General features: G+C 40.1%; 1 protein-coding gene across 1 annotated transcript in view; it reads right to left on the bottom strand.

Moving 5' to 3' along the window:
* Positions 1–740: 740 nt before the first annotated feature.
* znf292b (zinc finger protein 292b) overlaps positions 741–27,318 on the bottom strand; it is a 201,122-nt gene continuing 174,544 nt past the window's right edge. Inside the window, exons 5-8 of the mRNA XM_072265905.1 lie at positions 26,557–26,759; positions 25,901–26,037; positions 22,584–22,725; positions 741–10,299 (exon numbers count right to left, since the gene is read on the bottom strand). Coding sequence (XP_072122006.1) covers positions 2,377–10,299; positions 22,584–22,725; positions 25,901–26,037; positions 26,557–26,759 — 8,405 coding nt within the window. The 3' untranslated portion in view covers positions 741–2,376. The remainder of the gene's footprint in view (positions 10,300–22,583; positions 22,726–25,900; positions 26,038–26,556; positions 26,760–27,318) is intronic.

Genomic DNA, 27,318 nt, shown 5'->3' on the forward strand with positions numbered 1-27,318 from the left:
GAAGTCTAAAGAGTATTTTTAAAGTGCCATAAACATCCATAACTTTCTGAACAATTGAGTTTTTGTTTAAATTCCCTCACTTACCTTCTAATCTGCCATCATTTGCACTCCTGGTCTTCATTTGTGTTTTTGATGAGATATTAAACTGGTGCTCTATCTGTTCATTCAGATAATGCTAAATACCACGTAGCACTATTTTGAAAAGTATTAATATTCATCATTGGTACTCTGGCCAATACTAATCCTCAACTAACTTCAGAAAAACAAATCTTGGCCATTATCACATAACTGCTTGCAGTGTATAAACATCTCTGAACTATTTATAATAGTGACAACACTTCAGTGGCTTTAGAGTGTCTTAAAACTATCTTCCATTTTCAAAGTTATCTTCCTGTATATCTTCTGGTGGTGGAAAAATGCCGCAAACACCCAGCAGTTTAGGGAGCAATCTCATTCAGAGTAACCTTTCCCAAATATTAATCAAAGATACGACCAGAACTCAGTTCTTTTCAAGTGTTTTTTTGGGAGTTTAATTTGCAATTGGGTTAATTTGGTTTGCAAATTAAACAAACTAAGAGCAGGTGGGAATTTCAAGCTGACCTTAAAATAGAAAAATCAGTATTTATAATTAGAGAGCAGGTAGTCCCAGTATTAAAAATTAACTCCTTAAGCAGATTTATTTTTAATATTTTTATATTAATTTAACAAAACAAATGCATTATTTAAAGTGACATCTAATTTTCTATTTTAATAGTTCATCTAAATACTACTGCATTATTTACAATAACAATACTGTATTCAAATATATAAATGAGATACAGCTATAGATACACGCTAGTTTACAAAAGAAAGGAATGTTTTCCCCACAATTACAGACTGTCAAAAAATCCTTTTGTTTTCCCCTGATACCATGTTATATGTTTTGAATAAACCTTTGGCAAGGTGCACTGCAAGCGGTACATGTCAAGATGAATTCTGGTTTGCCAAAATGGACTGTTCACTAGTATTCTGCTTATTTGGCCACTTCAAACTGTGAATTCATACCAGATGTTAAGATCCTGAGCAGGTTATCAATGAACATTCAGACACTCAGTATTGGTCATTAAGTTCAGAAACAAGAGAATTTCAGATGCATACACCTTCAGTAACAGAGCTCCAGAGCAGTAAAACTGTGTGTCAGTACAGAATTGCTCACAGAAGATCATTATTATCAGATTGAATCTCTGAAGTCTGAACATTAACCTCATTTACTTTTGAATTCCTCACCTTGCTTTTTGTATTAAAGTTGTCTTCAAGTATTTGGGTCACTGCAAATCCAATCTTCAACAGCGTTTTTACATTCAGGTTGGGTACTTAGTTTTAATGCATTTTTAAACATTTTCTACAGTTTAGTATTGATTATATACAGTATATGAAGGGTTCTGGAATAACATGGTCTGTTTTTATTAAGTTAAAACATCTCTCAAAAGGATTTTTTAAGCTGTATTTTCTCCACTAGTCACAGTTTTAAACAAAAACATCAAGGAGCTTGACTATATTACACAGCTTGTATTGCTGGAGCTTGTTCTCAAAACTCTTACAAGATGGTGTTGTAAGAGAGAGTATCCCATAAAGAACATACAAAGAAGTTTGAAATTTCTACAAAATGTACATACTCTTCCCCTCTCCAAAAACCAAGAATGTTTGAGCATCATTTGTAATGTTGTATCAAATAGGACAAAATACAGCAGAATTAATAAAATACAAACCATTTTAAACTTTGCAAGAGACCTTTATTATGGTGATGTCCAATGTTATGCAGAACCAGTCTGATGGAAGGCCATGAACCTGAAACATTAACTCCACGTCTCTCCACTTTGATGCCTAACTTGCTGAGTATTTCCAGCAGCTTCTGATTTCATTTGTGTACAATTTGTACTTGTGGATTGGGACTAGAAAGGCTTTGTAGTAAATGGGATACAATCTCTTTAAGTATGTACACAATGATAAAAGTACTGTTCAAACTATATCATACAGTGTTTGCACCATCATGCTCAGGAATACTGACCTATCAGGTTATTAACAGAACCTACATAACAGTCCAAGTCTCACCCCTCCTTTGTATACAAATGTCTTGACTTCAAATTACATTTGTTTTACATAAACAGACCAATCGTTCTGTGTCATAATTTAGTCCCATAGGGATTCTGTTGAATACACCAAACATGGCTACTGCCACATTAGATTTTGTTTAAAAAATTATATTAAAAAAGACATTTACAAACATGCTTTGGTTAAAATGTACAGGCATCCTTTTGGTTCAAATACTATCAAGGACCAAATTTAAGCAAATTACAGCTTCTATTTTCTCCAATACATACACTATGTGTTACAGAATTATGTACTCTTAACAGTGAGTCTTTCCTTTATATCCTTAACTTGAGCCAGCATATTGAAATCTACCTTTACTCGACTAAGGACTACTGTGGGATGCATATGTTGAAGCTGCTTTTCAGCAAGCTCAACACAGTTTGAGTCTGCCTTGTCCATTATAATTTTTATGTTTTTAAAAATACGAAGAGATAAAGGATTTGTAAAATTAGCAAGAGTCCGATGCTCGGTATTTTGATCATATAGTTTATCAGTGACAGATTGCTTGTTGTAGTCAGTAAGAACCACCGAATTTGTGTCTTTTTTGACAGGATGCTTTGTTGGCAATCTGTCCGCGTCATCTTCTGTGACAAAGGATGAATTTAATCTGCCATCCACCACTTTCTCGGTGTTAACAGTAGATGAAACTTTACTGGCCAGAGCTTTTCTCTTTTGCTTCAGAGCAGATTCCTCAAGGAACTTCAGGAAGGAAATTTCAAATCCCATGGGCTTAAATGTACTTAAATCAAAAGACTTATGGTGATGTGTCTTGTGTGTGCACAAGCTGCGCTCTGGAGGACAACCCTTCTTCTGATGGAGAGCTTGGTTTGGATCATCTTTCAACAGCTGCTCAGGTGTTTCCTCAATTAAGCTCCTTTTCTTTTTAGTCTGTATGCCCTCTTCTGTACCCAAGACATCCAGTTGAATGGTTGATCTTTTCCTAGAAGGCTGGTAGCTACCTGCATCAGTGAATTTCTTCTCACCAGTGATCTCTTTCTGTTCAGTTGCAATGGACTTACTACCTGTGCCTTCAATAACCTCAGCATTAAGCGATTCTGAAAGTTCATCAATGGAACTCTTGAAGGAATTATCGTTTCCCAGCTTTTTACTGAAAACCTCTATTTCACTTAAATTGTCTTGTGGCCAAATCACATCTCCATTGACAGCATACTCCGCTGATCGTTCTTCATGACTGCTTATGCAGTCAGTCAATTCTGTCCCTTGGACATTTGAAAGCTTCCTGCAAATTACCAGATAATTGTGGTATTGACTAACAAATACACTAGATATTTTGTGATGAATTCTATAATGTTTTACCAGACACTGTTCACTGGTAACAACAGATGAACAGTTCTCAAACATGCACGGATACTGTTCTTTCGGAGCCTTGCTGCTGCACATGGCCAAGGCTTGAGCCTTACTTTTGAAAGTATATTTACCAACTTTCCTGGAGTTGTATGACTTATCATCAATCTCACCACTTTTCATATTATTGCTATCTGAAGCAGAACATTCACTAGATTTACTGTGATTCACAGCATCTTCATTTTCACTAAGTTCTTCAGATTCAAAATAGCTCTTTTCATCTGTGAGACCATCCTGAGTAATTACCCTTGGAAAGTTTTCTTGGTCCGATGGTATGATTCTTCTGGGCCTCATTAAATGAGATTGATGCAGCTCTCTGTGCTTTGTAAAGATGTGTCTTAAAAGGTTTGATCTGGTGGCATAAGTACGATCACAGCCTTCACAGTCACACCTAAAACATGCTGCATCTGCATCATTTTGTGGACTATCCACATCTACACCATGGGCTACCAGAAGGTGTTTGATAAAGTTCCAGAACACTGTAAATGAAGACACGCAATGAGCTTGGTCGCAATGAAACTGCCCTTCACTTGCAGACATTATTTTTCCAATTTCATCTATGGCGAGACTGTGAAGCTCAGAGTAGTGTTTAATGAGATCAGTCGCTCCTTGGAAAATTCTGCAGCAATCATCAATCTGACACTGAAACTCTTTAACCTGGATGTTGTCACTTTGGGTGATTTCCTGTTTTAGCTGTGTGTGAAGCAGCTGTTGGTCAGACTGGTGTACAGCTCGATAGTGCAGAATTAGGTTTTGCTGAATCGTGAAAGCTGCAGAGCAACCTTTGTGAACACACTGGTATGGTTTGTGAAAGTTATTGCTGTCACACTCTGCTCTTACCTTTGCAACTGATTTCTTGCACTTCCTTTCCCCGGACACCTTCATCAATGTTGTTGTGCCTCCAGTTTGCTCCAAATTTCCCTCACATTTCCTTTCCTGCACTGATATCTCTGATGGCTGCACAACCACATCTTCAGGTCTCTCTGGATGCAGAAAGGCATCATGTTTTTGTATCGGATTTATAAACACCTTTGGTGGTTCTGCTGAAAGAGGGGTGCCCAGTAGCCCTGTGGTGAGGGGCGATGACCCTGGCAGCCCTGCAGTCACCGGGGATGATCCAGGCAGCCTTGCGGCCACTGGGGATAACCCTGGCAACCCTGTGGTCACTGGGGATGACCCTGGCAGCCCTGCGGTCACCGGGGATGATCTAGGCAGCCTTGCGGTCACTGGGGATGACCCTGGCAGCCCCGCGGTCACTGGGGATGAACCAGGCAGCCTTGCGGTCACTGGGGATGACCCTGGCAGCCCTGTGGTCACTGGGAATGATCCAGGCAGCCCTGTGGTCACTGGGGATGATCCAGGCAGCCTTGCGGTCACTGGGGATGACCCTGGCAGCCCTGTGGTCACTGGGGATGATCCAGGCAGCCCTGTAGTCACTGGGGATGATCCAGGCAGCCCTGTGGTCACCGGTGTTGATCCAGGCAGCCCTGTGGTCACCGCTGTTGATCCAGGCAGCCCTGTGGTCACTGGGGATGATCCAGGCAGCCCTGTAGTCACCGGTGTTGATCCAGGCAGCCCTGTGGTCACTGGTGTTGATCCAGGCAGCCCTGTGGTCACTGGTGTTGATCCAGGCAGCCCTGCGGTCACTGGAGATGATCCAGGCAGCCCTGTGGTCACTGGTGTTGATCCAGGCAGCCCTGTGGTCACTGGTGTTGATCCAGGCAGTACTGTAGTCACTGGTGTTGATCCAGGCAGTCCAGTGGTCACTGGGGATGATCCCGGCAGCCCAGTGGTCACCGGGGATGATCCAGGCAGCCCTGCGGTCACTGGGGATGACCCTGGCAGCCTTGTGGTCACTGGGGATGACCCAGGCAGCCCTGTGGTCACCGGAGATGATCCCGGCAGCCCTGTGGTCACCGGGGATGATCCAGGCAGTCCTGTGGTCACTGGGGATGATCCAGGCAGTACTGTGGTCGCTGGGGATGATCCAGGCAGTCCAGTGGTCACTGGCGATGATTCTGGTAGCCCTGTAGTCACCAGCAATGGACCCGACATCTCTGCAGTCACTGGCAATGATTCTAGAACTCCTGCAGTAATCGATGATCCCGGCAGCCCCGCAGTCACCGGCGATGATCTGGGCAGCCCTGCGGTCATTGACGGTGATCCTGGTAGCCCGAGGGGCAAAGGTGATGTTCTTGGCAACATTGTTGTCACTGGCGACGATCTTGGCAGTGCCGTAGTGACTGGTGATGATCCCAGCAGCCCTGTGGTCACTAGTGACGATCCTGGCAGTACTGCCGTCATGGGTGATGATCCTGGCAGCCCTGTGGTTATAGATGAAGCATCTGATGGCCTTACAGACACAGCAGAGGAGGCTGGTAGCACCGTGGACACCGGCAACCCGACAGAAATGGATGAAGATCCCGGCAACACCAAAGACATGGGTGAAGCACCTGGTGGCCCCACAGTTAGAGCAGAGGAACCCAGCATTCCCACAGACACAGGCAAGGAACTAGATGAACTCATCGACAACAATGGTACATCATCTGACCCGGACGTCAGTGGCAAGATAGTCAGCGTGTTTGGTAATATTCTGGAGATGGCCACTTGCTCTGCTGGCATGAATGGGACGTCTGCCGGGCCTGTTGTAATTGGCAGAACAGCTGGAGCTCCAGGTATGGGGATAGACTGTGGCATTGTGGGTAGTGGAGATGTACACTGTTGCTGTGCTGGCAGGAGGGGCATATCCTGCAGCCCTGCGGGAATGGTGGAAATATCCTGGGGTTTCACAGGCAGTGGCAAAACAGTCTGTGGCCATGTCAAGAGTGGTGAGATTGTCAGCAGATCTTCAGCTGATGTAGGGCTACTATGTGGCTCAACAGTGTCACCTGTGGGCCCTGCCAGCAGCAACGGGATATCCTGAGACACTGCTCTGGGTACCAAGGTGTCTTGTGGGCCTATGGATTGTGCCAAAGTATTTTGGAGCTGTGTTGATAATGGGGAGCAATTTTCCAGACTTGCCAGAAGCACTGAGCCATTCTGTGACAGCCCCTGATCATAAAGGACAGTCTTGTCATTATGTGCACTGGGTAGATGGAGACCCATTTCAGAATTAACCTCATTGGGCACTGGAGTTACTGTGTCCAATTCATGCAGACTGATCGATTTATCATCTTGTGTCCCATTAACAGTAGATTGAGGAATGATTTCTTGCAATGGCGGCAAAGAATCTGTAGTTTTATACTGACCCTCCAATTTTTTACAGTATACTCGTTTAATTCTCAATTTTACTAGCTCCTCCCGTGTTACATGATGCACTAACTGGTAATGGGCTCGAAGATTGGAGTTCCTTGTAAAAGTTTTCTGACAGTTAGGAACATGGCACTTAAATGGAGCAAATCTAGTCTGATACATCTTTATTTCCATAATTTGCTCTTTGGAGTACTGATGTACTTTGACATAATGATTTGTGAGAGCGTCTTTAGTCATTGCACTATAGACGCAGCCAGATTCCTGGCAGATGAAAGGTTTGATGAGGTTCACTTTCAGTTCTTTGTCATTCTCAGTGTCAGTGAGCTGCAGTGAAGTGTTTGCCTGTGGTGCTGTCAAGCACTGGTTGATAATGTTCGGACCACTGGTACAACTATTCATTGGTGCATGTGTTGAGATGTTCATGGAGGATACTGGTGTTTCTGACCGTGAGGTTTGGCGTGGGGCACCACTTGTGTAAGGCTTCTCATCATACTCCAAGTTCAGGTTCTGCAAGCCCAACAAAACCTCAGCTATTCTTATATCTAATGTCCTGGGGTCTTCAGAGTGAGATGAATTATGAGTTGTATCAATATCAGGGAGGGCACCATTAGTAAAAAACACAGAGGGCTCACAGCTACTTTCCAAGTTTTGTGCGTGAATCTCATTGTCAGCATATGTTCCTGAACAAAAGTTGGATTCTATTGGCTGTTGCAAGGGTTCACAGGATGAATATGCAGTTGAGCTAGTCACATCCAGCATTGGTGGGACCTCAGTGCTGAGTGACATATCTTCACCAGCCACAAATGACCTTGGGCTACACATAGTTGTGAGTGCCTGTGATATGGTTATGTTGGATGAACTTGTTTCTACTGCACTCATCTCAAACCCAGGTTGAAAAGTCTGCTGAATTACTTCTGAATCAAATGTTCCAGGAAGGCTGGTGACTGGGAGAGTCTTGCTTGGCTCAAATATACTCGAATTGTAATTGTTCTCCTGCGTGGATTGAAAGAGCTCGTGACCAGCAAATGGCTCTGTACTGTCTCCCATTTCCAATGATTGAAGGAATGTCTCACCAGTCAAAAATGTATCTGAGATACAGGGTGGTTCATGTCCTTGTGGTGTGAACACATCAGATGAAAGAATCTTTTCAGTCACATATAGAGCCTGTCCATTCTTTTGCTCCACAATTGAAGAACTTTCCTTTTTATCATACGGCTTACATATTGCCCGACGTGATAAGTGACCTCCAAGAGATTTAGGATTAGTAAACTCTCTGTAGCACCTACTACAGATAAACTTGTCACCTTTAATGATTGCAGGCCATTTTGCACGCTTGTTGTGTGTATGCCTTTTCTTCCTGGACGGAGCCACATTCTCAGTTTCAACTGTTAAAACACAGGGTACCTGCTGTTGATAAACTGCACCATCTGTATTGGTAGTGCTTTCAGGTGTTGGAGCTGAGATTCTCTCATTTGGATAACACAATGGATTTGAAGGCTTTTCCTGATTTTGACACTTTGGGGGATTTCTAACTTGCTGTTTTTTTGCTAAGTTTCGTTGTTGCTTAAGCATTTCATAGAATTCTGGATGGGCAGCTTTGATATGTTTACTCACACTACGTGATGAGGTATAGCTTCGACTACAGCCATCAACCTTACAGTTGAACCTTTGGACTGATTTTGCAGCTTCACCAGCTGCAGTTTCTATAGGCAGCATTGGGATAGGAGCATCCTCCCCTTTAAACACGGTTTCCGGTAAGACAGCATGAGCCATATCTGTACTCTCTGTCTTTTCATTCTTTATGGTAACACAATTCTCATTTTTAGGAAGGTGGTTCTGTTGCTCAGTGGAAGGCTCCTCTAGATCCTCTGACATGGAAGATTTAGGCTTGGCAGTTTCACTTGGAACACAATCAGTACTAAAACCATTCTCATAAACATCGGACTCAAGGCGTAGCTCATCTTCGGCCTTTATTTGTAACAACTGGCCTACTCTATCAGTTCTATTTGTAGCCAACTGGTCTGCTTGAAAAGGTGAGCTATTTTCAGTTTCAATTTTCACACAGGCATGTGCTGTGTGACCAACTTCATGCTTTTGCAGTTCACTCTGAGAGTAGTAAATGTTTCCACAGTCTGAGAACTTGCAAGTATATGAAGAATTGTGGTAATGTTGTGCTTCGTGATCGTATAACAAATAAGACTCTGTGAAAATCCTTCCACAATTCTGAAACATGCATTTGGCTTTGAACAGTAGATGTTCTTTTCTATGTCCTACCAATTCAGAGTAAGTGCTAAAGCTTGCATTACATTCCAGTTGAATACAGACATATGGGTTAGGGCCACAGTGAATTTGCAAATGTTCATTAAGGTGAGAAACGCTGACAAAGCGTCTGCGACAATACTGACAAACAACTTTATTACTTTGCATTTTAAGAAACTGTTTTGCTTCTTCATCATTACCATGACCTTTCACATGCGCAATTAAGTTTTTAAAATACTTAAACGTTTTGGTACAGATCGTAACGGGACAGTTATAATCTTCAGTGTAATCCACTTTCTGTGTGGTTATTTCGGGTTTGTATGATTTGTCCTTACCTTCATCATCAGAACCATCACTATCACTGAAGACTACAAAATCCTCGCCATACAGGCTGTTCCTTTTAATTGGACGATGTTCTTGTTTATCTATTTCAGCTATTTTTTTATCTGCAGGACTGAAGTCAGTCAGATTCTTTGGAGGCCTTCCAACTCTCCTTTTTGGTTTGATAGATGCCAGTCGTTCTTTACACGACTGTTTAATATGAAATGTAACATGTGGAACAAAAATCTCCTTTTTCTTGAAACTTTTGGCACATATAGGACAGTAATAGTTTCCATCCTTCACATGAGTTTGAGCATGACGGATAATACGGTGCCCCAGAAACTCTCGGTCGCATAATACACAATACTGCATATATGCCTGCCAATTCTTAAATCTGGCAGATACCACACCTTTCTCAATCTTAGGGTTTTCCTTCCTTTCTACTTTTTCAGATGAACCATTCTCTACTTTCATCACATCGCTGTAAAATTTAGGAAGTCCATTCAGCGAATGTTCTTTCATAGCAGTTTCTTCTGGATGGCTCTCATTGTTTTCGAACAGGTCACTGTCATTAAGCTCATCAATAGAAGACACGATGGATGCTTCCTCCCCCATTAATGCAAGACAATGTCGTTTCAGAGTCTTCCAGTCCCAGAATTCAGGATCAAAGGGCCAATGAGTTTTCAAAACAAGCAGGAGTTCACATCTCAGTGAATTTGGGATTGGGCCATTTTCGTCATCATACTTCTGATCCGGCTGGTTGTACAAAGTCTCAACTGCATAATATGCTTCTACTGTGGGCTCCAGGAGGAATTCAGTGAGCTGGCATGCTCGCCTGACCTCTAAATAATCAGGTAACAAGCATGACACTGTCTTGCAGATGGATGTTTTCACTGAAGGACTTTCATTTGATTCCATGCGTAGTGCCCTCACACACAGCTCAATACAAGCTGAAAGCCCAGCTTCCCCTGCCTGGAAAGAGAAGATCATAAGTTACTGCACAGATTTTGAATTGATATCATCAAAATATAATCACATGGATAATAACAAATGATCAATCATTATAATTCGTGCTGATCCTAGATAAAAATGGCTAAAGTTTGTCTTCTGAATACATAAGCCATCTGAAAATTATAAGCAGCAAATATATGGTTCCCTTGCTTAGTAAGCACTTAGTAATATAATATTTGATTGCCGTTCGGTCACTTTTTATTTATGAAGCAGCAATACTGACTGTTTCAGTGATGTGATGTAGAACGGTCAAAGTTAAAAATGTAAATGAGAAAGCAATGATGGGTACTGGGAAAAGCACAACTCCACCAAAGTTACTACTAAAAAGTAAAATTAACCTGCATCATATGATAAAGCACAGGAAGTAATTTAGACCAGAGTTGGCTCTTTGAACTTAGTCTTTGTACAAAAATGCATTTTTCCTTTGTGTTTATGTACAAGTTGTAATAGCAATAATATATAATGACCAGTGTTTCCAAGAGTAGATAAAAAAAAAACCTGAAATAACAAGAGAAAATACTATGATAATTCCAGCAGGTCAGACAGCTTCTGAAGAAAGAAGGAAAAAAATACACACACACACACGCAAAGGTACTATTAAGTTTCACAAGTAAAATCTCAGCAGAGGTTGAGAAGTGATGAGACATAAGTTTGTAAAATTATGAGAAGTATAGACAATGGAGATAACTGTATTTTTCCCAGGGTGACATGCACCAGAGAATATGCATTTGTGAGGGGAACATTCAAAGGATATGAGTGGGGCAAGCTTTATTCTATACAGAGAATGGTGGGTACCTGGAATGCTCTTCTAGGAGTGGTGATTGGAGGCAGAACTGATAGAGGGGTTTGAGACTCCTACACTGGTACATGAATATGCAGAGGATGGAGGAATATGGATCACAGGAAGAAAAGAAGGATTTGGCTAGGTAGTTTGGCACAACATTGTGGACTGAAGGGCCTGTCCCTGCGCTGTACCATTCTAAGTTACAGAGAAGGTGATAGGATGAATGGCTAGGTCAAAGGGAATACCTGTGAGAGGGTCAAATGGGTTAACATGGCAGGTTGCAGTTGATTATACAAGGCATTGGTGAGGCTGCACTTGGGAGTATTGTGCAGTTTACTACTACTATGTCGACTCAGGCCTAGAGGGCCGGCGTCGGGCACGATGACGGACTCTCCACTTCTCCCTCTCCCTCATCAGTGTGTTCAGTTCATCTACATTAGATGGTTGGTTAGCATGTAATAACCTTTAAGCTGGAAAAGGTACAAAGATGATCTTTCATAATATTGCCAGACCTTGAGGACCTGAGTTATGGGGACAGGTTGGATAGGTATGACTTTATTCCCTGGAACATAGGACAATGAGCACAATGACCATCTAGAAGTGTGCAAATTCTGAGGGGTATAGCTTGGATGAATGTCCAGACAGTATTTGTTCCAGGGAAAGGAATCAAAAAACAAGAGGCCATATCTTTAACATGAAGTGAAAGATTCAAGAGGGACTGAGGAGCAATATTTTCACAAAGAGGATGGTGAATATATGGAACAAGCTGGTGGAGTTAGGTACAATAGTGATATTTAAAAGATACTAGAACATGTACATAGATTGGAACGATTTAGAGGGATATAGATCAAACAGACAAATTACTTAGATGGGCATTTTGACTGGCATATACCAGTACAGCCGCAAGATCTATTTCTATATTGTATTACTCTGACTCTTTGATGTTATAAGAACTAACATGTAGGTTACTGTAGTGCATCAATTTCAGGGATTGCCTTACTTAGGGTTAAAGCAGATTTTGTGAACAGCTTACCACAACATCTGATTAATCAGCAGCACTCCCATACCGGAGGACTGCCCAAATTATCTGCCTTTATAGTGTAGGGTTCTCAGTAATATTAACTGTAATGTTAACTGTTAATTATAAAATGGCTTCTCTGAAGTGTTATAATGAAATGGCTTTTTGTAATGTTAACTATGAGGTAATGTTCCCTGTAGCTGAAATGTTTGTAGTTATAATTATAGATAACAGAGGAACTAACCAATGGAAGCTATGTTATTCTATCTGTGAGTGGGAACCTGAATCAGTGCGCGGGCTTTTCCGGAGGAGAACCGAAGAGGAAGGATGTGCTGGGCGCGCTCTGGTCAACCACCGTGGTTGGTCCCAGGCAGCGGGTTGAGGAGGTCGGAGGAGATCGAATGGTGGAAAGAAGACCCCGTTAATTGAGCTGCAATGGTTGTGCACGAAGTGGTTGAACTCTGATAAGTTTGGCGCCTTTTACTTTCCTTTTATATTGTATCTCTATTAATTACATAGTTCCAGTAAGATTTATAAAGTGTAATCTGTAAATCATACATTGCGTGCTGTCTGATATTTTATGTGTGAGTTTGTACCAGGGTGCATTACACAGCAACTACCCAAACGTGAGACACGGTTTGGCGGGCGGACGGGGTTTCCCCTAGACAAACACGAGCTGATAGCCCTGAGCGTTACACTAGCCTTTCAGAGACTATTATCCTTTCAACCCAAAACTGACTCTCAGCATATCTCACCTACTACTGTGCTAGATTTCTGTTGTGGGAAAATAACATTCTATTTCACAAAACAGTTAATTAAGCAGCAGTGGTTGCAGAGCTCATGAAACAGATGTCCTATGTATAGACTTTTAAAATGAAGGTGGCATCAAGCAATGATCTTTAACATCAGGAAATGCCTATACCGATCAGACAGCCCTGTGTACTATTTGAACGGTTGTTAAAAAAAATTATGAACAATCCACTGCACATTTGTTATGGGGAAAAAAGTGTCATTCTCAAAAAAATACTCGTTCCTCAAATATAACAATAGAAAGTCAGCAAGGTCCACTAGGTATGTCTTTCAGAGAATTAGTATTTTTTAAGAAATCATGCTGGGTCTCATATAATCTGTATTCATGATATGGCCATTTCCTTTAAATTAAAAAAAAGCATGAATACTGTAAATGGCTAAAATCAAATGTTTTGAGAAAACTTGGCACTTAATAAAATATATTGTTCCTTAAATAATACAACAATATTTCTTAAGCATATGGAAATTATGGAGATCATCATCCAAATAATCTACTCTTAAGAGTTATTTGTTCACACATATGAGAAAGAAAGTTAAAAAATTACTATCGCACTAAAGACAGTGGAAACCCTTTTACCAAAGGCATTTAATAAAGTTGGGAACAGGCTCCTAAATAATTGGATTACTAAATTGTGAAAGAAACACAGGTGAGAATGGCAATGGTCACATTTTCACAATCAGTGGCTGCAGGAGGAGCAACAGAGATTGAGGGATTATATTTAAAAGGTTGTGGTAGAGAGACTTAGATTGTTCACCAATTTACAAGGGGGAGGAGGTTTGAGAGAAGATTTGGTGCACATGCACAAGTTGATGATGTGTTGAGATAGGAAAACAGGGTGCGGCTGTTTCTAAAGATCAGATGGCACAAAGTAACAGACAAATAATAAGGCGTTGGCGGAGGTCGTAATGTGGAAATCTATTTTAAATGCAGAGTTTCATTATTTGAGACTCAATGCTTATAAGGGTAATGGATATGAGGGAAAACAATTTGAAGGCCATTCAGGAGCAGAAGAACAGGCTCAGGTAAATTCTTCTACAATAAATTAGTTTGAACTCAGTGGGCTGAATCATTTACTTTGATTCTTTAACAATTCCTGTAACTCACAGAATATTGGAAACATTGTTATAAAGCATGCTTTAGGGATAATAGACATTGCAGAATGATATGATGTAACCAGCATTTTCAGAATCTAAAGCACAATGCAACCACCATCAGAATTGGACCTTACTAAATCAACACTTGGATTTAAATTATGCTGCATCATTTCAATTTAAAGTAGATTTAAACAATAATCTAAATTTGACATTCCCTGGACTAAGCATATGAATCTCATCCATACTGCAGTTAAAAAATAGACTTAACCATCAAGTGAAAAAATTACAAATCATCAAAATCTAATTAATGCCATATCCTTGGATTTCAGTGTCTGCAACTGAGCTTCATTGCATTATAAGAACTCAAACTTTGATCTTAAATCTCATCTTGAAGGATGTCTCAGGGGATTTTGAAATGGTAAAATGTATGTGAGGACTAATATGGCTTGCATGGTGTTAAAAAAATTTAGATGAGAAATTAGATGACTGTGGCAAGGCAGGTTGGTAAACTATCAGAGGTAGCAAGCAAGTTATGAACAAGAGAAAATCTGCAGATGCTGGAAATCCACAGCAAAACACACAAAATCCTGGAGGAACTCAGCAGGTCAGGCAGCATCTGTGGAAAAGAGTAAACAGTTAATGTTTTGGGCTGAGATTCTTCTTCAGGACTGGAAAGAAAGGGGAGATCGGACTAAGGAGATGGGGGGTGGAGAGGAAGAGGTACAAGATGGTAGGTGATACGTGGAACTGGGAGAGGGAGAGGGGTGAGGTAAAGAGCTGTGGAGTTGATTGGTGAAAGAAATAAAGGGCTGGAGAAAGGGGAATCTGACAGGAGAGGATAGAAGATCATGAAAGAAAGGGAAGGGCCAGGAGCACCAAAGGGAGGTGATGGACAAGTAAGGAGATAAGGTAGGAGAGGGAAACAGGAATGGGGAATGGTGAAGAGGGGCAGGCAATTACCAGAAGATCAAGAAACTGATTACCCCCACCCTCACTATCATTCAGGGCCCCAAACAGTCCTTCCAGGTGAGGTGACACTTCACACGCAAGTCTGTTGGGGTCATCTGTATCCAGTGCTCCTAGTGTGGCCTCCTGTATATTGGTGAGACCTGATGTAGATTGGGAGACTGCTTCACCAAGCACCTTTGCTCCAACAGCTTCAGAAAGCGGTATCTCCCTGTAGCCACCCATTTCAATTCCACTTCCCATTCCGACATTTCAGTCCATGGCCTTCTCTACTGCTGCAATGACGCCACACTCAGGTTGGAGAAGCAACACCTTATATTTTGGGTAGCCTTCAACTTGGTGGCATGAACATTGATTTCTCAAACTTCTGGTAATTGCCCCTCCCACCTTCTTCACCATTCCCCATTTCCGTTTCTCTCTCTCACCTTATCTCTTTACTTGCACATCACCCCCGCCCCCCCAAGGTGCTCCTCGCTCTTCCCTTTCTTCCATGGCCTTCTATTCTCTCCCTTCAGATTCCCCTTCCTCCGGTCCTTTATCTCTTTTACCAATCAACTTCCCAGCTCTTTACTTCACCCCACTTCCCAGTTTCATCTGTCACCTGTCACTTTACACTTCTTCCTCCCTCCCCCCAACCCTCTTACTCAGACTTCTCCCTTTCCTTTCCAGATCTGATGAAGGGCCTCAGCTTGAAAAGTTGACTGTTTACTCTTTTCCACAGATGCTGCCTGACCTGCATGTTATGTGTGTTGCAAACAAATTACATGCATCGATAATAGAAGCGTAGGTTATTAAAACAGTTTATGCTTTGACTTTACAATCTTCATAATATTTTGGCATTAGCTGGAATAAAGCTGGAAATTTTGGGCATCATCATACAATCTACCAACACTTGCTTGACAAATTTTTGGTTACAACATCATTAAGTTGTGTTTTAATTTAACACACAGTATAGTACAGAAGAGAAACAGGCCCTCTGGCCCATAATGTCTGCGTTAGCATATGCCAATCTAAACTGGCCACACTCAAGACTTACGTCAAAAATATAATTACTTATAATCAATTTTATGATAATTAATCAAGAGTATGCAGGGGCAGAACCTTTCTTCCCCACTCCAAGTTTCCCTGATCATTAAAGCTGTAACCAAAGAGGTGGTGGAGTTTAATAAATAAATGTACAAGTAATCAAAAATAAGAAAGTTAATGGATTACAGAAAAAAGTAATGATGAAGTATGGCGCATAACTGCTTGCTCAGAGGAGAGATCGGGAACAATGGAGCCAAGGGCTGCCTTTTTCGCTGCAGTTTTTCATAATTTTACTGTACACTGTGTTCATTTCCCTCAGGCTTCTTACAGTCTACTTCAACCATCTTATCACATATATTTTTGTTTATTTCTACTTCATGTACAGTTGCAAGAACAAGTTTGTGAATACTTGTATTGTTTTCTGTATTACTCATAAAATATGGTCTGATCTTCATTTAAGTCACAATAATAGACAAGCACAATCTGCCTAAACTAATAACACATGAACAATTCACATCCAGGCTGGAAAAAAGTATATGAACCCTAAATTTGATAACTGGTAGAACCTCATTCAACAGCTATAACCTCCACTAAACTTTTCCTGTAGCTGCTGATCAAACTTGCACAACGGCAAGGAGGAATTTTAGACCAATCCTCCATACAAAACTATTTCAGTTCATCAATATTTCTGGGATATCTTAAATGAGCAGCTCTCTTCAGGTTATGCCACAGCATCTAAGACTTGACATTCCAAAACACAAACTTTATTCTTTTTAAACCATTCTGTTGTTGGTTTACTCTTATGTTTGGATCAGTGTCTTGTTACATCATCCAACTTCTGTTAAGCTTCAGGTGACACATGCTACCCTAACATTCTCCTGTAAAATGTCTTGAATTTATTGATCCCTCAACAACTGCAAGCTGTCCAGGCCCTGAGGCAGCAAAGCAGCCCCAAACCATGATGCTCCTTCCACTCTGCTTCACAGTTGGGATGAGGTTTTGGTGTTGGTGTGCAGTGTCCTTTTTTTCTACAAACATACAGTGGCATGCAAAAGTTTGGGCACCCCTGGTCAAAATTTCTGTTACTGTGAATAGTTACTGTGAAAAGTGAGTAGAAGATGAACTAATCTCCAAAAGTCATAAAGTTAAAGATGAAACATTCTTTTCAACATTTTAAGATTAGTGTATGATTTGTGTTTTGTACAATTTTAGAGTGAAACAAAGAAAAGGAGCACCATGCAAAAGTTTGGGCACCCCAAGAGATTTGAGCTCTCAGATAACTTTTACCAAGGTCTCAGACCTTAATTAGCTTGTTAGGACTATGGCTTGTTCACAATCATCGTTAGGAAAGGCCAGGTGATGCAAATTTCAAAGCTTTGTAAATACTCTGACTCCTCAAACCTCGCCCCAACAACCAGTAGCCATGGGCTCCTCTAAGCAGCTGCCTAGCACTCTGAAAATTAAAATAAATGATGCCCACAAAGCAGGAGAAGGCTAGAAGAAGATAAGCAAAGCGTTTTCAGGTAGCTATTTCCTCAGTTTGTAATGTAATTAAGAAATGGCAGTTAACAGGAACAGTGGAGGTCATGTTGAGGTCTGGAAGACCAAGAAAACTTTCCAAGAGAACTACTTGTAGGATTGCTAGAAAGGCAAATCAAAACCTCTGTTTGACTGGAAAAGATCTTCAGAAAGACTCAGCAGACTCTGGAGTGGTAGTGCACTGTTCTACTGTGCAGTGACACCTGCACAAATATGACCTTCATGGAACAGTCATCAGAAGAAAACCTTTCCTGCATCCTCACCACAAAATTCAGCATCAGAAGCTTGCAAAGGAACATCTAAACAAGCCTGATGTATTTTGGAAACAAGTCCTGTGGACTGAAGAAGTTAAAATAGAACTTATTGGCCGCAATGAGCAAAGGTATGTTTGGAGAAAAAAGGGTGCAGAATTTCATGAAAAGAACACCTGTCCAACTGTTAAGCACAGGGGTGGATCGATCATGGTTTGGGCTTGTGTTGCAGCCAGTGGCACGGGGAACATTTCACTGGTAGAGAGAAGAATGAATTCAATTAAATACCAGCAAATTCTGGAAGCAAACATCACACCGTCTGTAAAAAAGCTGAAGATGAAAAGAGGATGGCTTCTACAACAGGATAATGATCCTAAACACAACTCAAAATCCACAATGGACTACCTCAAGAGGCACAAGCTAAAGGTTTTGCCACGGCCCTCACAGTCCCCCGACCTAAACATCAACAAAAATCTGTGGATAGACCTCAAAAGAGCAGTGCATGCAAGACGGCCGAAGAATCTCACAGAACTAAAAGCCTTTTGCAAGGAAGAATGGGCGAAAATCCCCCAAACAAGAATTGAAAGATTCTTAGCTGGCTACAGAAAGCTTTTACAAGTTGTGATACTTGCCAAAGGGAGTGTTACTAAGTACTGACCATGCAGGGTGCCCAAACTTTTGCTTCGGGCCCTTTTCCTTTTTTGTTATTTTGAAACTGTAAAAGATGGAAATAAAAAAGTAATCTTACTTAAAATATTAAAGAAATGTGTCATCTTTAACTTTATGCCTTTTGGAAATCAGGTCATCTTTTACTTGCTTAGCTATACACAGTAACAAAATTTTGACCAGGAGTGCCCAAACTTTTGCATGCCACTGTAGCTGTGTGCACTTCTGCCAAAAAGTTCAACTTTTGTCTCATTTGTCCACAGAACACTGCCCCGGAAGCGTTGTGGAACATCCAGGTGGTATTCTGCAAACTTGAGATGTGCAGCAATGTATTTTTTGTAGAGCAGTGGCTTTCTCCATAGTGTCCTGCTATGAACACCATTCTTGTTCAGTGTTTTTCTTATAGTGGACACATGAACAGAGACTTTAGAAAGTTCTAGAGATTTCTGTAGGTTCTTTTGCACCTCCTTCAGCACTGCATGCTGTGCTCTTAGTGTGATCTTTGCAGGACACCACTCCTAGGGCAAGTAGCAACAGTATTCAATTTCTCCCATTTGTGGACAATTTCTCCTACTGTGGACTGATGACACTCACGTCTTTAGAAATGCTGTTGTAGCCTTCTCCAGCTTCATGCATCTCCACAATTTTTCTGAGGTCCTCTGAAAGTTGTTTTGATCAAGGCATGGGGCACATAAAGAGATCTTTCTTGAGAAAAGCAGGCTCTGTCAGTAACCTGACTTCATGTGTCTTTTTTTTTAAATATAGGGCAGGACACCTCTACAACTCAGATCGCCAATCTCTTCTCATTGATTGGAACACCCGACTCCAAATAGCTTTTGTAGAAGGCATTACCCCAGAGGTTCACATATATTTTTGAACCTAGACTGTGATTGTTTAAGTGGTACACTCAGTATTGATGAATTGGTTTGTGTGTTATTAGTTTAGGCAGATTGTGTTTGTCTATTATTGTGACTTTGATGAAGATTTGGTTCCTTGAGATTGTTATAGCTGGGGGTGGTAATGGGGACAAACTCCCACTACCTACTAAATGCTCTCAATGGCATCCAGCTCCTGGCCATCACGTGTGGCTTAACTACAAGGCCTGGCAAAACCGTTTCTACTGACAGGAGAAGAGGCAAAGGTAGGTTACTGGCACTTTAAAACCAGTTGCTTTGGGCAGATGGGGTTCATCAGCTGTGGTTGGCAGCTCATCTAGGAGCAGGAAAACTCTGATCTCAAACCTCTGCTGCCTTGCAGCTATACCCACACATGGGAAGGCTTCTGGAGTAAACCCCGAGGGAAAAATCTGGAGCTGGAGTCCCTGAGCCTGACTGAAGACTCCTGCGGAGCTGCTGGTACCAAACTGTACTGATCTTTGCCGTTCCTTTGGGTTCACCAGATGCGTGGAGATGGGGAGCTTGTACATGGGAAACAACTTGCTCTCCATATTGTACTGCCCAGACTTGTGTATCTACACTGCTAGGATGCAACATCCATGGTTGACCCTGACCGACGGAGGCCTCACTCACTCACATGAAGATCAAATCACCTTTTATGAGTAATAAATGCAGAATAACTGGTAATTGCAAGGGTTCACAAACTACTTCTCGCAACTGTACACATTCAAATCTTACAAAGCATACTCGTTGTTTAAAAACAAACTCTGCAAAATTGCCTTTCAAATTTTGCATATTTATTCATACTGAAATTGGAGTTAACCAATAACCCATTAGTCTATACTAGCCTCCAGGAAAGCAATCCCATCAGATCCATTCTCCCTCTCACTTCTCTGTAGCTCTGCTCATATGCAAATCAACTCCTCTCTCGTTCTTACCCATACTGAGGAATAATTCACTGTTGCCAATTACCCTCCTACCATGGGAGGAAATCAGAGTACCCAAAGGGAGTCCACATAGTCACAGGGAGGAGGTATTAATTCCACAAAGGCAGTACTGATGGTCAAGATCAAACCTAAGTCTCTGGAGCAGTATAGTAACAAAGCCATGTATTGTGTCACCATTCAGTGCTGAAAATGTTTACTTTGTTATTACTCTTCCAAGCACATTCAACTAATTATATGCATCTTGAATAATACAATAAAGAGATCTATTTTCTACTCAGTCCAGATCTACCGCATTCAAGTTCGGTGACCATGACCTATACTGAAAATCCAGGTAGGACCTTGGTAAAGCGATTAGGGAAGCCAAAAGACAATAGAAGACCAAGCTAAGAGTCCCAGTCCAGCCATCAATTGTGGCAAGGCTTGAATGCAATAATGGGCTACAAAGTGAAGTCAGGCAGTACTGCTGGCAACAATGAATTTAGGCAGCATCCTTTCCCAATGAGCTCAATGCATTCTGTGCACATTTCAAACAGGAGATCAACGAAATGCCATCATCCCTCTGAAGTCTTCTGATCCACCTTACCCACAGTCAAAGACATCAGATCAGTCTTACTGGTCCCCAGTAATGTCCTTAGATCTTGCACACACCAGCAGGTGGAATTCTTCACAAACACGGAGAAGGAATATTCAGGAAGGCACTAAGAACCTCAAATTCACATATGAGGAGCAGGTGTAAGTGCAGTTTTAAGTGGTGCAACAAGTGCATCAACCCACAAACAAACCAGCTGCCAAGTTGCCAGGCATCTCCTGCCAATCTGTGGGTGATCATGGTTACATTGCCCTCATTAATCACCTCACAAATCAAAAAAACTGCAGTGGAGAAAGTTATTCTCAACCTCGAGGCACTGTATTGGAAGAAGAAAAATGACCTAACTGTAACATCACAAAGAATATTGAAACTATTAGCTTTATCTGGAGTGAGTTCTGCATAATGATTTTTATAGCTAGCCATTGCAAAGGGTAAAGCAATTATAAATAGAAATGCGATTTTTATTTTTTGTAATTGATTGAATTATTGACTGGAAGTAAAAGTCAAGTACAAATCTATGAGAATCTACATAACCATTGATTTTGACATTCACCTCAAAGTTAATGTTATAATCAAATCAGCTTCTGCATGCATCCTACTAAAGACACCCTCTTAGCATCATCTTTAATAGCAGATACTTCAGAACTTAAGGGTGTAAAGTCAATATTTGCATTTTATGTAATAATTTGTGCATCAAATTTCTGCAGATGTACCATGGAAAACATTCTGACTGGTTGCATCACTGCCTGGTCTGGAGGCTTCAATGCACAGGATCGAAAGGCTGCAGAGGGGTTGTGGGCTCAGCCAGATCCATCACAGGCACAAGTCTCTCCACCATCGAGGACATCTTCAAAAGATAGTACCTCAAGAAATTGGCAGCTATCATTAAGGACTCTCACTATCCAGGACATGCCCTCTTCTCATTACTACCATCAGAGGTGTGCAGGAGCTTGAAGACACACACTTAATGTTTCAGGAACAGTTTCTTCAATCAGATTTGTGATCGGTCCATGAACCCATGAATACAACCTCATTATTCCTCTTTTTTGCTATTTATTTTGTTTTATTATAATTTAATGTAATTTTTTATATGCCATGCACTGTACTGAGCCACAAAACAATTAATTTCATGACATATGCCAGTAATAATAAACCTTATTCTAGTTCCAATCTAAGCTGATACAATTGCAGAATTCAGCAATGGACTAACATTAGAAGAGACAAGCCAGCCTGCCTTAAATATCCAATTATGTTTTTTGAAGAGAAACAGGGGAGTTGTTCAGCTACCTGGACCAATATTTCCCTAAACTAAGATACCAAAATCAGATGCACTGGTCATTATTTTAGCTTGCTGTCTCTAGGATGCAGCTGAGAATATACACCAATTTACAAAACAACAGTGACTACTTTCCTAATGTAATTTACCTAGAGATGAGCTTGAGATATCCCAAGGATGTGAAAAGTCACTATATAAATGCTTTCTTCAGCCAATAATTACAAATTTATGAAAACTAGGATAGCGATTCCAGGTGTTAAACTGTTGAGAGATGCATTTGCAGCATCTAGGCACATCCACTTTTGAGTTCAACTCAAAAATTAAATTGTAATTAGTTTTCAAAATGTACAGAACAGAACTTTACACAATAAATTATTCATACCTCTGACTGTATGACCTTAATCAAAAAGAATATGTGATAAACTGTTTTAGACAACATGGAGAATTGCCGACAGCATTCCAGAAAGGTTAAGGAAGATGACTCTATCCGTTGCTGCAATTTGCTCCAGAACAGTGTCAGCTCCCTGAAAACAAGAAAACATTTACCCATTATTTACCTTATAAGTCAGTGTGGGGCATGACTAGCAATACAGCTAGCAAATTGGCTACAAAATAGCCACTCAGTTTGGTAGGAAATGAAGCAGGAATTTATTGTGATTCCAGAGTCCAAATCTTAAAATACAATTTCAAAATTTGTGGATGACATCAAATTGGGAGGAACATTGAGGAAGGATTCAACTGTTTACAGGATGACTGTAACAAAATTAGTGCATTTTACAAATTAATTTTAAATATATAAGTGTGAAGTGATACATTTGAGGAATAGAGTTGACAGATTGTTTGGATACTAAGAGTCAAAGGGAGCAAAGGAGTCTAGATACACAGGTCACCAAAAGTAAATTGTTAATGAGAATGTAAAAACATAAATCCATTCACTAGGACTTATTTGTGGAGGGATAGGAATGAAAAGCAGACAAGTTATATTAAACTTTCACAGTTGTTTTGAATACTTAGAACTACCATTCAGAGTTCCAGTTTCCTTGTTACAAAAAGGGTAGTGGCACTTTGGACAAGAGATAACAACTGAAGTGATATGTATAGTGATGAGAAAAGGCTGAGCAGTTTCAGGGGAATACTGAGGGATAACTTGTTAGAACTTTTTTTGCAGAGATAATGGTTGTATACAGAACAAGAGAATCCAAAACTAAAAGCAATAAATACAAGACTATTATTACATCCAATTGAGACTTTCAAACAAAATGCCCTTTTCCACTGTGTTACTTGCTATTATAAAGAATTGCTAAAGAAAGTCAAAGGATAAAAGTGATTTTGATTAAACAAAAAGGACCGGCAATCAGAAAGTACAGATAATTTAGTGTGACATGCAGAAACACCTGTGAGCTGCAAATCACTGACTTGGAATGCATTGCCTGTAGGTGTTAAGAAACACATTCAATAGGAACATTTAAAAGTAGATAGCTTACTGAGGCAAAAAAATAAAGGAAATAGGGAATTTGCCAAAGAACCAGATAAAAAAGACAGTTATTTCTTTGTTACATCAGTGTTAGGTGTAATCATGTATACACTTACAAGCACATGAACAGAAAGGAATGAAAAACATGCCGATATTCCTTATGTTCTCTCACTGTAACCCAAAACATACCTGCATTCTCAGTTTCCCAATTCTGATAATAGGTTATTGACCTGAAAATGTCAATTGTTTTTCTCTGCATATCATATCTGATTTGATGAATATTTTCAGCACTTCGTTTTATTGCAGATATGCCAAAGGATTAAGAGGAGTTTAATGTGGAGCATAAACATTGGCATAGACTGTATAGTTAAATAGCTCTTTCCTGTCTGAAATGCTATTAGCTCTCAGCCCTGTCCTGTGTCTAAATGATGATCTGACAAAGAGGCTGACTTGTTTTCTTGTTTCTAATGCAGCTTTGCATTAGTCATTAAATACTAAAATGTTTAGTCTTAAATGGAAGAGATTCTGGAAATCCAAAGCAACACACACAAAATGGTGGTGGAATTCAGCAGGTCAGGCAGCATCTATGGAAATGAATAAACAGTCGATGTTTTGAGCCAAGACCCTCCTTCAGGATATGTTTAGCCTTTCCATATGAGAATACTGAACAGTATGATGGAGCAGAGAAATGAAACCTGTCCCATAACTTTATGAATCAATTCTTAATTGGGTTCCCTAAAATAATTCTCTTCCATTAACACAAGATATCCATTATATTGGGCTGCCTGAGCCATCAATTGCTTCTAAGTCATTCTTGTATTTCAATTAATGCTCCCATACTAATCACTTCAGCTTTCCTATAATTTAAGTCCAAATTAGTGATCAAATTTTTCAGCATAATTACATAGTGCTTTCACAACTGGTTCTTAAGCAAATCTCTGAAACGCATTGAAAAAAATTCTATTGTTAACACTTTCTGAGATCAAATGTTTGTTGAATAAATAACTCCAATATAATTCATATTAAGACTTGCAATAATGAAACAAAAATACCTACAGCACTCTTCGATTCCTTCTGAAATATTCTTCTGTTAATGGAAATTGCAGTTTATCTTTGGCTGTAAGCTGAAATGCAGCCTTATTTGTGAAGAGGAAGAAGTTGTATTGTTTGTACATGTACGAAGCTTAGACAGTGTTAGTCCTAATAAGAGTAATCTAGGGTATGAAATATCAGAGCTTGACTTTCGCACAAAGAAATCAGAAAGCAAAATTTATTGAGTGCACTTCATTAATGTGGAAAGATAATTCCTTTCATCAGTGCTCATATTTTCCACTTTTGATAAATACTGCAAATGTGACTTGTTAAAGAAGAAAATGATACCATAAATACTTAGTTATTTGGTGTATTTAGAGCGGAAATTGATAGGTTCTTGATTAGTAAGGGTGTCAAAGGTTATAGGGAGAAGGCAGGAGAATGGGGTTGAGAGGGATAATAAATTAATCATGATAGAATGGCGCTGCAGGCTCAATGGGCAAAATAACTTAATTCTGCACCTATGTCTTATGTTCTTAGCCAAACTGCTGTTTGTTTTCCTGAATGCCCTGTAAAACATAACTGCAGGGCTTCTCAGAGGAGTCCCTACCCACAGACAGTCTGACGAGGGTCCTTTAGGAGGAATTACGTTGGCAAGAGAGAAGTTGTGGAGAAAAGCTTAGAAATTTTCTGATGGAAAGAGTATAAGGTGGGAGAAGGAGATGTCATTAGGGGAGGGAGTCTGCTACTAGTAAGATTTCTGGAACTAGAGGAGAGACATTTCTATTCCTTGCAATGCAAAACAAACTTCAGTTAAAATTAAGCCAAGTACTCAGTCATAATGTAATAGGTAAATGGTGGTTTATGAGCTGAGGCAGCCAGTGCTGTGTCCTACCTCTCTTAACTGGGAAATGGGTGGGTTCAAGGCAACTTTACTTACTTTTTGCCAACGAATCTCTGATACAACCCTAAGCTTCACACTTTTGACTAGGCTGGAGTTCTGCTGTTTTGCACTGGTTAATTGATGAAGAGAAATCATTCAGCTGGGATTGAATGGTCTGGTTTAATTTAGCTGTTAAAATGTGAATGCTATCTACTCCGGTTGTAAAACTCAACACAGAATCAGACTAATTTAACAAATGTTTCTGTAATATTATGTTAACAGCCTCCAATAACTGAGAAGGATGACTGACCAAGCACAATATAGGTCTCCTTGTTGAAGCTGCCGTGTGAGGAAGGCTGTGCACAAGATGAGGGCTAAATTCTCTTCCCCATCGGATTCCAGGTTACAAATCATCTCCAATGCATCTTTGCAGTCAACAGCTGAAATCTAAAAAAACATAAACACAGATTCAAATTAGAATGACCAATCCACTGTCTGTGTCTCTGGTAGTTGTAGCACTTTGCGGTTTCATTTCAGATTTCCTATATGTTCTTTTTGCATTGCAATGGATTTTTTCCCCCATTAAACTTTTATGGCTGTTTTGCAATCATACACATCAAAACTTACCATGTACAAGACTAGAGATGAATGTGAATGGAATCTAATATTCTGACTGTGTATCTGGGAATCCACTGCTCCTTGCTTACATTTATCAATGTATCAATCATGACATTTTATTTAAAATTATTTTAAAAGTAAAGACAATGAACTGACTTTTAGAAATGTTAATAATAGCCTAGAAATAAATGTTAATCAATTGCAGGTATCATTAAACTGTTTCACAATAGTACTGCTGAATACAAAAGACCCCAATAGAATACACATGCCTGTTACAGTAGTTCAGCAAATTACTGAACTGACTCTAATTTGAATAAACAAGGATATCAGTAATTGAATCGTGCTTACCTCTTCCATCAAGGTTTCACTTGATGATGAAGTACAAAGACAGGTTAGGTAAATCTGTTTAAAAATACTCTTTGTACCAATTTCTGGATGCTCAGCACAAACTTTTGCCAGCTTTGTAGCCTGATCAAACCTCTTTCCCTTGATGAGGTGTCGGATTCGCATTTCAAGAAGGGCAGGACCTTCCTGCATCAGAAATTCATTCACTGCAAAGATCAAAATATCAATCAACTCAACAATGTTTGCTGCTATCAAAGAATTTTATAGTGTATAAGTTTTGAGGCTTAGAGTAATTGCACGCCGCCAAACTCCTCCTGCTGCAGCTCAGCCACTCAATTATTACTCTTTCATTGCATAGTGGCTGTGGTGAACCATTTTACATACAATGTCAGAAAATAGATCTGGCACAACAGATTACTCAAAAGATGCAGAACTTCCAAATATACATAGAACATATACTTTAAATGCTTTTATATTTTGCGCCATTAAATATATTTTGGTCATATGACCAAAAAGGAACAAAAAGTGTCATAATACAATAGAATACAAGAGGCAGTTATTCAGTCCGATGTGCCTGTGTCAACTTTTTGTAGAACTATCCTGTTAGTCTTTCTAAATCTAGCTCTAAATCTATTCTTCAAAGAATTTATCACATTCTCTCAAGTTATTAATATTTTTATTAAATTAGCTCTTATTAAATTTGCTTCCAGCACCCTCCTTTCAGATATTCTAACTTGCTGTGCAATGGCCCTTTATTCTACCTTT

Source organism: Mobula birostris, chromosome 8 (assembly GCF_030028105.1).
Source record: "Mobula birostris isolate sMobBir1 chromosome 8, sMobBir1.hap1, whole genome shotgun sequence".
Classification (NCBI taxonomy): Eukaryota; Metazoa; Chordata; class Chondrichthyes; order Myliobatiformes; family Myliobatidae; genus Mobula; species Mobula birostris.